Source organism: Prunus mume, linkage group LG6 (genome assembly GCF_029339155.1).
Source record: "Prunus mume cultivar Tortuosa linkage group LG6, ASM2933915v1, whole genome shotgun sequence".
In the NCBI taxonomy this organism is placed as follows: Eukaryota; Viridiplantae; Streptophyta; class Magnoliopsida; order Rosales; family Rosaceae; genus Prunus; species Prunus mume.
Genome location: NC_142703.1, coordinates 21,344,009 through 21,356,249, shown reverse-complemented (window position 1 = coordinate 21,356,249; position 12,241 = coordinate 21,344,009). Strand labels below are relative to the sequence as shown.

The 12,241-nt window shown below is 34.8% G+C and overlaps 1 protein-coding gene across 1 annotated transcript; it reads right to left on the bottom strand.

Annotated features, from left to right (window-relative positions):
• Positions 1-6,703: 6,703 nt before the first annotated feature.
• On the bottom strand, positions 6,704-11,866 carry LOC103335910 (ABC transporter G family member 1-like). Its single transcript, XM_016795345.2, has 8 exons — positions 11,376-11,866; positions 9,506-9,585; positions 8,913-9,383; positions 8,738-8,824; positions 8,451-8,576; positions 8,116-8,310; positions 7,720-7,806; positions 6,704-7,599 (listed from the first exon to the last, which is right to left on the bottom strand). The coding sequence occupies exons 1-8, from the start codon at positions 11,743-11,745 to the stop codon at positions 6,910-6,912; spliced, it is 2,106 nt and encodes a 701-aa protein (XP_016650831.2). The 5' UTR covers positions 11,746-11,866; the 3' UTR covers positions 6,704-6,909.
• Positions 11,867-12,241: the final 375 nt, after the last annotated feature.

Here is a 12,241-nt window from a genome sequence, read left to right as displayed (position 1 = left end):
CAAGTAATATATGTAGCAGATAAGGAAGAATGTCTTTGTGTTATTCTTCCAACTCCTCCAATCATATCCTTTTCTCTCTGGTCAGTTGGCTAACCTTGCTACTTAACATAGTTTTCACTTTGACATGCACAAGGACTATTAATAATGTCTATGAATTGACAAAACTAACTAACAAGGTCTATTAATATATATCCATATATATATAATAGAATAATATATGTAATAAGATATAAATGTATAAGTATTACTATAATAATATAATAATTAATATAAAAGTATAACAACAACATTTACATATACGTACTAAGATAATTACACATACTAATATATATTTAACCAAGATAATTATATATTAAAAAAATATAGGGTTTCATAATCTACCCTCCTTAAAAGAAATTTCGTCCTCGAAATTTACTAACACTTGACTATACCCCCGAGTCCGAGGCGTGACAGAAAATAAAAATAAAAATAAAAATAATAAATAAAAATCATAAACAAGGGTTTAAAATAAAATTCTCTTATAAAAATAGATCCAAAATCTTATAACTTTACAATAAATAAATAAAGCTCTACTACTCTCATCTAATTCAGCCTCAACTGGTTTATTCCTTTTATTGCCCACTAATTCATCTGAAAAATTAAACAGCGTGAGAGGTGAGCAATCACAGCTCCGTAGGGACATGAGACCTTACCACAGTAGATGGATATAACTAAATTAAGTGACATGAAATATCACATTATTAATAATAATGCATGAACGAATGCTCTTCATCTACTCCCGTTAATTCATATAACTGGACAAGCAAACATACACGTCTCAAACCATGCTTATACCACTTAGTCCCGAATGCCTATTTATATAAATTAACACCCATTTCAATCATCTCGTAATTCCCCTTTCGTTAGTCATCTTGTCTAACTCTCTTTCGCCAGTCCCGAATCACCCAATAAAAACCATGTGCACTGTGGGATCCTTGAGACCTGATACCTGCCAAGAGTTAGACTCAACTACACAAAAGACTATTTCCATTACCCTCTTTTCCATCATTATTTTCTCAATCCAACAACTCCAACTATGACATGATATAATTATGCCAACATTATTTAAATAGTTCAAAATACGTAAATATCCTATACAAGAACATTATACAATATCACGCATAATATAGAGCCCACAAAATTTAATTAGATCAATCCCTGAAGAAACCCCTACCTCGATTCCAAAACATTGCTCCAATTTAATAAAATACAAGCTAAGCCCTATATCTCTTTCAAGAATTTCATAATCTCTCTCTTTCTCTCTTTCTCTCTCTCTCTCTCTCTCTCTCTCTTGGTTCATTTGCTATGCACATAATGTCCTATATATAAGGAAATAAGTCGACAGTAAAACACTTCCTATTGGATAGTGTAATGGCGGTTGATTTATACTTCCTAACCAAGTAATATATATATATATATATAGCAGATAAGGAAGAATGTCTTTGTGATTATTCTTCCAACTCCTCCAATCATATCTTTTTCTCTTTGGTGAGTTGGCTAACCTTGCTACTTAACATAGTTTTCACTTTGACATGTACAAGGACTATTAATAAGGTCTATGAATTGACAAAACTAACTAACAAGGTCTATTAATATATATCCATATATATATATATAATAGAATAATATATGTAATAAGATATAAATATATAAGTATTACTATAATAATATAATAATTAATATAAAAGTATAACAACAATATTTACACATACATACCAAGATAATTACACATACTAATATATATTTAACCAAGATAATTATATATTAAAAAATATATTCACAATCTACCGTCCTTAAAAGAAATTTCGTCTTTGAAATTTACTAACACTTGACTATACCCCCGAGTCCGGAGCATGACAGAAAATAAAAATAAAAATAAATAAATAAATAAAAATCAGAAACAAGGGTTTAAAATAAAATTCTCTTATAAAAATAGATCCAAAATCTTACAACTTTACAATAAATAAATAAAGCTCTACTACTCTCATCTAATTCAGCCTCAACTGGTTTATTCCTCTTATTGCCCACTAATTCATCTGAAAAATTAAACAGCGTGAGGGGTAAGCAACCACAGCTCAGTAGGGACATAAGACCTTACCACAGTAGATCGATATAACTAAATTAAGTGACATGCAATCACACAACCAAAATATCACATTATTAATAATAATGCATGAACGAATGCTCTTCATCTACTCCCGTTAATTCATATAACTGGACAAGCAAACCTGCACGTCTCAAACCATGCTTATACTACTTAGTCCCGAATGCCCATTTATATGAATTAACACCCATTTCAATCATCTCGTAATTCCCCTTTTGTTAGTCATCTTGTCTAACTTTCTTTCGCCAGTCCCGAATCACCCAATAAAAACCATGTGCACTGTGGGATCCTTGAGACCTAATACCTGCCAAGAGTTAGACTCAACTACACAAAAGACTATTTCCATTACCCTCTTTTCCATCATTATTTTCTCAATCCAACAACTCCAACTATGACATGATATAATTATGCCAACATTATTCAAATAGTTCACAATACGTAAATATCCTATATAAGAACATTATACAATATCACACATAATATAGAGCCCACAAAATTTAATTAGATCAATCCCCGAAGAAACCCCTACCTCGATTCCAAAGCATTGCTCCAATTTAAGAAAATACAAGCTAAGCCCTATATCTCTTTCAAGAATTTCATCTCTCTCTCTCTCTCTCTCTCTCTCTCTCTCTCTCTCTCTCTCTCTCTCTCTCGGTTCATTTGCTATGCACATAATGTCCTATATATAAGGAAATAAGACGGCTATTTTAATTTAAACAAATACAAAAGCTATGAGTATCTTATATTGTTCCTTAGATGCTAAAGAATTGAACATAATTTCTACTTGTGAATTTGCTAAGGAAATATGGGAAAAACTTGAAATAACATATGCACAAATCAGGTTAAAGATACTAAAATTGGCATGTTAGTTGGCAAGTGTGAATTATTTACTATGACGCCTGAAGAATCCATTTCTAAAATGTTTACCCGATTTACTGACATTATCAACTCTTTGAAAGCTCTTGGTAAAGATTATGCTAATGTTGAACATGTGAGAAAAATTCTTCGGTCCCTTCTAAAGAAATGGGAGCCTAAAGTCATAGCAGTCATGAAAGCTAGAGATCTTTCAAAGCTAAGTCTTGATGAACTCTTACACAGAAGGGGCAAGACGAAAATCAACCCAAAAGAAGTCTTGCACTTAAATCCTCTCATCTAGAAAAAGAAGACGAAGAATGAGATAGCGATAATGAAGAAATGGCTCTCATCACAAGACGTTTCAAAAGATTCGTGAGAAAAGAGAAGGCATTTGATAAAAAGTCTCATTGTAAGGAAGCTTCAAAAGGTAAATCAAGTAAGAAAGATCCACATACTTGCTTCGAATGTGAATCAAGTAAGAAAGATCCACCTACTTACTTTGAATGTCACAAGCTTGGACATTACAAAAACATATTACCCTCATTTAAAAGGGAAGAAGTCCAAAAAGAAAGCTTTGAAGGTTTCTTGGGATGACTCAAATGGAAGCGATTTCGAACAAAACTCAAGCGATAACGAAATGGCCAACTTCTGTCTTATGGCAAAAGACGATGAGGTAAGTTCTTTAAATGATGATTCCGATTATGATAATTCACCTTCTTATGAAGAACTTCAAGATGTAAGAACTCTATTTGAGTTCACATCTATTTAGGATTCCAATTTGATCAAGAATACAAGGGAGAGATAAGTTGGGTATACAAGGATAAGCTTGATAGAGTTGAAGCTCTACTCACTTGTGGAATATCTATTAAATTAGGTAATAGATTCATGAAGTGATAAGGATAAGCTTTAAGGATTCCTTTGTGGGCTAGGAACCTCAAGGCTCTTGTGAGAGTCCGTTTTTCTTAAATGATAATTGTTATATATATATATATATATTACGTAATAAATATTTATCTGATTCTACTACATATATCCTATTCTATTATATATATGTGTATTAATTATATATATATATATATATATATATATATACTTGGGTAAAAAGGTACATAAACTGCCAATGGTAGCCGACCTATCCTTTATACATATAAGTTATATTGTATTTGAATTAAGATTAAGTAGCAAGTAAAGTTGAAGTAGCCTTTTACTACTAGCTGGCATCAGTTTAGCATGAGGTGGCAAGTTAGTTTTCATTTTATTGACACCTGCATCCACATGCAAGTATTAAAACATTAGATAAAGTAGATATTCTTCCTTGGAGAATAAGTAGGCAAGTTGTTTAAACTTATCCATAGTTGTTGCCAATTCTCAACACTAGTAAAAACCGACATTCTCTAAGTATAAATAGGGGTCATTTCCTTTGGTTTTGAAAACACAGAACATTGCATAGTAGTGCATGCAAAGAGAAGAGAAAAATAAAGAGAAAGCAAGTGGTGATCAAAGTTAAAGGTCGTAGCTTGTGTGTTTTCTTAACTTGGAGTTGGCTTTAGAAACGAGGTTGGGGTTTCTTGGTGACCTTTTACAAAGGATTAAGCGAGATTAGCTCCTCAGTATCGGTCATCAGATGCACAAACATCCACACCCTTAAAGAGGGGACCAACACTCCGGAAGCCCCCTGCCCGTCCCCTTGATCATAATTTATTAATAAGAAACAAAAAAGAGATACCCAAACCCTACAGAAGAGCAAGACAAGGACAGAAATGGACAACAGCGTGTTGACCTAAGAGACCAAAACTCTGAAAGAGTAGACAAAAGAAACTAGGAGAACCGGTAATTAGGCATGCCCAGCCAATCTCGCTGACAAAAAGGCAAAATAAAAGAAGGTGCTGTATCCCACCAAATTAAACCAGAGCCCAAAGCACCATGATTTACCAAAGCATCAACATCTTGATTACCCTCACGAAAGATATGAGAAATCTTAAATGACATGTGTTGGACACGATGCAAGCAATTTTGCCAATCAACTCGTAGAAGCCAATGCAAAATATATGTTTTGATGAGTGGAACCGTTTAATGATCTTCTTTGAGGATGTATTCAGTAATTTGGATGTTTCTGATTAATCCCTTAACAATCTAGTTTTGCATTAAGGATTTTAAGGCCAATAAGAACAAAGTTTGTTTTACGTATGTTACATGTCCTTATTATTTCATGCTGTTTTGTTCAAATCGTCAGTGGTTAATAAATGACTTTTTCCTTTTCAATTGAATTTTGTGATTGCTAATAAGCATTTGGATTTTGTTTCATACTTGTAAGGGAAAAGGTAAACGAAAGAATATTTCCAATGTTTCATTGATTCGCTGAATAAGGTTGTTTCATACTTGTTACAATTATGGTTATGCCATTAAGTTTTGATATATAGAATTAGTGGGAGCTAAGTTTTATTCCACTCAATTTCATTAGTTTTCTTGGAGACACAGTTCAATTAATTTGTGTATTGCTATTTGGTTAAGTTCTTTTATTGGATTAATGACTTCAATTTTATGTTTACTATTCTTTGACAAATGAATCCAGGTACATGTCATCATGCAGTATAGCTAGCTACAGTCACTACATAAGACATGAATTCAAGCCAGCGTTATTAAGGAGAGATCTTGGTAATCTCTTAAGGAGGGGCTTATGATCATGAAAGTGACCTTTGTAAAACACAAATTAAGTTTTGTCTTGATCATTCTGTGCCCTAGTCTTGATTGATGTGATTTTGCAAGGTTATATGTGTGGTTGTAAGAACCTTGGATGTTATAAATTCAATGAGTTTTGACAGTTCCATGTAAGTTTACATTTTTGATAGTGGCTTGATTTAGGAGTAGAGTGATGTTGAGTTCTACATGGCCATACAGTGATCAACGACTTTGAGGCCTTGATGATTATTTGACCAAGTGGGAGAATGTAAGACGTTGGATTATTCTAATTACCTACTTAAGCGGTCTTCTAATCATCATAGGGTTGTCTTGGGCTCAATATTGATTAAGGACTCAATTACTCGGCCCGTAGCCTTTGTATAAGTGTTTAAGTTAAATACATGGGCCAAAGGGATTCCTAATTAATATGGACTAAGGTTTTTATTTCCCAATGCAATAAGGACTGCTTGAGAAATTTTCTTGATGGGAGAGACTCTTAGGCAGATGCATATAAAACACAAGTGCCTCTGCTCAACCGATCAAGCCAACCCACACAAAAGAACTCACCCCATGTAGAATGAGTGTATGAAGGGATCAGATTGAGGAGATGTGCTCTTGTATATTTTTTATGCGTGTTCAATCATGTCTAGTCATTATAGTTTACAGGAGTGTCATAAGTATAAGCATTGGGTAGAGAAAAAGAAGGCTAAAGGTAAATCAAATTCTGTTTCAGTTTGTTTCGAGTCTAGTTCTGTCAATATACCTTCTAATTCTTGGTGGATTGATACTGGTTCATCAATCCACATTGCCAATTCTTTGTAGGACTTTATAAGCCATAGCAAACCAAGTAGACGGTGTTTTTACAATATTCAATCAAAACCTCTCAACCCTTTATGTCTCTCCTCCTTTTTCTGATCTCTCCTCTTTCTCTTTAGTTTCCGGGAACAAAGGTCTTTTCAGCTGTCAGAGAGATTCATTCCCCACAATTCAAAAATTCTCTGATTTCATGTAACTTGGGACATGCAATGCATCCAAATATCCTTTCTGATCAAAATTAATTATATTATTCTCATAACTAGAAAATAAAAAATACTCACAAGATACTGGATATAGTACAACTTCAACTTTATTGCACACATACTTCCTATTCCATTCCAATACTGCTAGAAATACACCTATCTTCATGCTTAATTTACAATACCAATAATACCATTTGTATTATGCTACTGCCACTACAGATTCCCTCCATGCACAGGCGGAGAGGACGGATCGACCAATACTTGCATGCTTCGCTTATTGAGAGACATTGCCAAAAGAGTTGTAATAGTCTTCACTTTCTCTGTGGCCTTGATGATAACCAAGAACAAAACTCGATACAGAAGAATCATCCCTACCAAGATTGCAAGATCAACCCACTTAGAGTAACCCATTTCGACTTGCCATATATCTCTCAGAATATGTTCCCCACTGAGACTGGATGTTTTTCCTCCTTGATCACTACTAGGAAATGTTGTGCCTATGAATTCATTTTTAAACAGTCCTTGGTATGCATACTTGTGGAACGCAATGTAGTACAACGGGAACTTCCACAGAGGCTTGGGAATATCATTTGGTAGTCGGAAGAAGCCACCGCAAATCAGCATAAGCCCTTGAATTCCAGCTCCGGCTATTATTCCCATGAGGAAGTTGGGAACAATGCTAGCAACTATCATCATCAGGCTCTCAACCAGCATCATGCAAGCAAATAACACACAAGCAAAGTAGAAGAAGTGTTCAGATCCTTTGTGAAGTCCAGCGACGTAATAACTTATGGCTCCAGGAATCACTGAAATCAATGTCAAGAAGGGCACAGAGGAAAATGTGTTGGCAAAAACGAATGCAGAAACACCGTAGTGCCCGTTTAATCTTTCTCGTTCAAATACCTGAGTTTACAAGAGAAAACCTATATTTAGCAACATTAATATATATGGCACTTACGATGTAAACTATATAGAAGTGCAAAACTTAGCATATATATCCAACCCTATTCCAAATTAGTTTACCTTCATATCTTCCACAAAAGAGGGGAATCCACCGATAGCCATAAAAGTTAGAAATGAAGATACAAACATGAGCAGCGAGCCTCTTGCCTGGAAAAATAGAAATCTAATAAGTTTTATATCAATATATCCAACGCTATAAGACAGCTCTCGAACAATTTCCTATGTAGTGTTCTCTTGTCAAGCAAGTTAGGTTTAGAAAACTGTCAATATGAACCACACATTACGTAATATGTACACAGAACTGCTAATGATCAATGGCGAAGATTGAGAGTGTACTGATATATAACATGTTATATTGTGAATTAGATGGAGAAATGATCAGGTTGATTGTTGCATAAATGTTTCGTCCAGACTAAATTGTTGCAAAATAAGCATCTTATGTACAAAACAAATCACCTGAATTGATTCATAACTATGTCCAAGATCTTGATAGACAGTGCCCAAGCCTAATGCAATGGTAATGTAGATAGCCAGGCGCAACCAGTAGTAGCCTCGATCTCGATACATGTTCATGAAGGATCTTCTTGTAAGTACGGAAGATTGTGTAAGAAAGCCAGCATGCCTTCTCTTCTCCAATTCTTCACCGAAATCCTAAATTTCATATAAATTTATGTTAGTCATAGATTTTGGCCCCTCCCATGATCCTGGGAATCAACTACCATTTGAAAGGATAGTGTTGCATGGTATATAAATAATTGGAGCTATATATGAATCTGATTACTAGCCTATACCTGCTTACATAGTTCAGCTACTTGTCCTTGAACTTGCTGATAACTTTCAGATTCTTTATAGGACTTTATTAGAGTATCAATCGCTACTTCTGTGGGTGTGCGTCCAACCATGCCTTGTTCAATGTCCTAAAAAATGAACAGTTTGGATCATGAGATTACATTTTGGATGGGCTCAAACGAGTCATTAGAATGAGTGCTTGCTTGAGCACTCTTCATTACCACATAAAGTGAAAAGTTGCAATCAAATACGATTAGGACTTTACCAAAAAAAAAAAAAAAAGGCTTACCTGCTCAAAATCTTTGTTTATAGTCTTAAGGAAGTGATCCGATGGATTTTGGAGAGTTGGGCAAGGGAAACCACATAAGGAGAAAAACTGCAATCAATTGAAAATAACAGCAGTTAACCCTACAGCTACGGATCCAAATTTAGAAATAGTAAGCTAGGGAACTTAAGCTAGTGACTTGATTTGCTGCAGAAGCAGGGCCAAAATACACAGTTCTTCCGGCGGACAGAAGGCAAAGATTGTCGAAAAGTTGGAAGACTTCAGAGCTAGGTTGATGGATGGATGTAATTACAGTCCTTGGAATTCCATCAGTTTTATCCAGGTTTGCAATTCTGCTCATGACATAATAAGAAGCTGCACTGTCAAGGCCACTTGTTGGTTCGTCGAGGAAGAGAAGATTTGGGCGTGTAAGAAGCTCAATGCAAATGCTGACTCTCCTCTTTTGCCCACCACTGAGGCCTTTAGATCCCCACCCTCCAATCCTTGTGTTCATGGCATCTTGCAAACCCATCTCTCTTATTGTGATTTCTGCTCTCTCTTTCTTCTCTGCCTTGGACATGGAGTCCGGCAATTGCAACTGAGCCGAGTAGTATACGGCTTCGATGACCGTTAAAGTTGTGATCAAAGTATCATCTTGTGTCACATATGCCTGTGTTGATGATATTTAAATTATGAAAAGAGATATTGAAAGCTTTATAAATTACTCGTATTTGTATCTTCATTAAGCCAAAAGAGAAAGGCATTATGATATATAGTTCTTGATCTTCCTACCGAAGTTCCATATGCCAGTGCTTGTTTTTGCCCATTGATTAAGATCTTCCCCGTTTTCCTTGTGTTTGAACTCAATCTCCCTGCAGTATCATGAGCACATGACTTAAAATTAGACCTGTGCTTGGGGTTAATCCACACTACATATAATTAAAGAGTAATGCTATTTAGACACACAAAATTGACAACATTAGCTGACCATCTTATATGGCAGCCGATGTGTGATGCCATGTCAATTAATGAATATTGACATGTGTATTTTTTTTTAATATATTATCTTTTCAATAATCCTTTTAAACAAACAAAAGTGAAAAATTAATATTAAAAAAAAACCAAAAAACCCCTAGCGTATCTGATCTGTAGCCTCACGTCTATTCTCTACTCTGCTTCTCTCATGCCCTCCCTTAGCCACCCAGATTCCAAAGCCAGCTACACCCAGATTGTAGAAGGGTGAACTGCGACGCATTTAAAGAAATCTATATTTGCTGTCTTTAGGCGTTTTCTAAAGAAGATAATTCATTAATGCATCATCATCATCTGTAATTGTTCTCAAGAAATCAACATCACCTGATATTGCTACCTCATACAGAGAAGGAGCCATGGGTTTGAATGATGATCTCCCTCTCTCTCTCTGAACCTTTTTTTTTTTTTTTTTTTGGGTCAAAAACTTCATCTCATGTAATGGTGATATATGGGTTTGAATGATGATCTCCCCATCCGCTAATTTCATTCTTATTGAGCAAAACTCAGCAACAACAATGGAGGATGGGGATGGATAAATTTGGTGGAGGCTACAGACCAGAGACGCTTGGGATATTTTTATAATTTTTTCAATTTTTATTTATTTATTTAAAGGATTATTGAAAAGAGAATAAAATAAAAAAATAAAATACACATGACAATATTCATTAATTGAAATGGCATGACACAACCGTCATATAAGGTGGTCAGCTAATGTGATCAATATTGTGTGTCTAAATAGCATTACTCATAATTAAATAGTCCCATAATGTCTTTAATTTTTTAAAATTTATGTCTATAAATTAAATTTATGTCTATAAGGTGGTCAGCTAATGTAACCACATATGTCTATAAATTAAATTTCAATTTTTTAAAATTTATTTATAACAATCGTCGTTGATGAGATTTTCAACCTAGCACAGTTACTCGAGAGAAGAAAATTCGGGAATCACAAAAAATATATCCACTATGTTGTTTTTTCTAGCTATTAGTGGACAAATACAACAACGTTAATAATTTTGTACACGTTTTATGATAGAAGACTTAAAGTCATCTTTTGCTTCAAAAAGTAAATAGATAGCGAAATCTTTCACAGAGTGTATACTTACTTTGTGATTGGCATTCTCTTTCACATCACCCATCATCATGTGAGAACGCAAATAGGTATACACTCACCTACTGTGACGTCTTCTATCTCTCTCTCTCTCTCTTTCATCACTCCATTTCTATAAGCAGCCCCCTTCTAGTAGTTAATCCATATCAAGGGCGACCCTGACATGGTATAAGTGGCACCACAGCATGACTCCTAAATTTTTTTACTTTATATTATATCTTTTAATATTATAAAAACTGCATATATATTTTAGTGTGCAACATGTTGATACATAAGTGTATTTGGTTGAGCTAGTTTTTAAAGCACATCCTTTGATACAAGGCCCAGATTCGAGTGTCAATGGCTTCAGTTTAAGTTTCGCACAGGATCTTCAAAATCTCAGAACCGGCCCTGATCATATCATCACAACTATAAATATGCTATGAACTGGAAGAGATTTTCCTATTTTTATTCTCATCATGTCGGTGAAAACCAAAACTTTGATAACTAATTATTAAGTAAGAGGGTATGAATTGTTACCTCCTAAAGCATCAAGAAGAGTAGACTTCCCACAGCCAGAAGGACCCATTATAGCCAATAGCTCCCCAGGCCTGGCATAACCAGTTACACCTTGGAGGATTGATCTTGATCTGCTACCATTTTCATTCTTTGCCTTAGAAACCACAGTCACCCACAAATCCTCCCACGTCAAGAAAACACCCTCTTCTAACTTTGGATGGTTTTCATTCCGGTTTCGGTTTCGAGCAGCACCCTGCCCTGACCTAGTTACAGTTGTAGTTCTAGGCAGTGGATCATTATGGCCTACCGTTTCAACATCCAGTACTGCTGTTCTAATACCAGCTGATTCATTACTATAACTATATTCATGTAGCGAGGTAGAAGAAGCCATATAGCTAGGAATTCAATTTCACAGAGAGAGAGAGAGAGAGAGGTTTGGTTTAGTTTCTTGTTGGTGAAGTGCTTAAGGATCGAGGCCGGGTATTTAAAGAAGCTTAAAGAGCAATTAAACGTGATTTATATTTTTGTCACCTTTTGGGAAATAATCAATGCAAAGCAAATTAGATCTTTCTAGTGCTAATTTTTTTTTTATAAATCAAATAAAAACTTCATTAGATAGACTTCAACGGTACAATCAAATACATCAACAAGACATCTAAAATATCAATCCCAAGAGAGCAACAAATAAACATGCTAAAAACACAACTAACGCAAACAAAAGCCACACTAAAAACAATTGTGTTCTTTCTAGTGCTAATGTTTATACGATTATATATTACTAATAAATGCAAAAGGACAAGGGTGGTTCGTAGACTAACAACTTCCGCTCGTTGCCTAGTACGACACCTAAATTGAGAAGAACTCAACCATTTTTTAATGCACAACTT

Excerpts from the sequence above, each read along its gene's own strand:
- LOC103335910 (XM_016795345.2), bottom strand. The coding sequence starts at position 11,745 with ATGGCTTCTTCTACCTCGCTACATGAATATAGTTATAGTAATGAATCA. Across the intron at positions 9,586-11,375 it reads TCTTCTTGATGCTTTAGGAG|GGAGATTGAGTTCAAACACA; the intron begins GTAACAATTCAT and ends ATGATACTGCAG. Across the intron at positions 9,384-9,505 it reads CACTGGCATATGGAACTTCG|GCATATGTGACACAAGATGA; the intron begins GTAGGAAGATCA and ends TCATCAACACAG.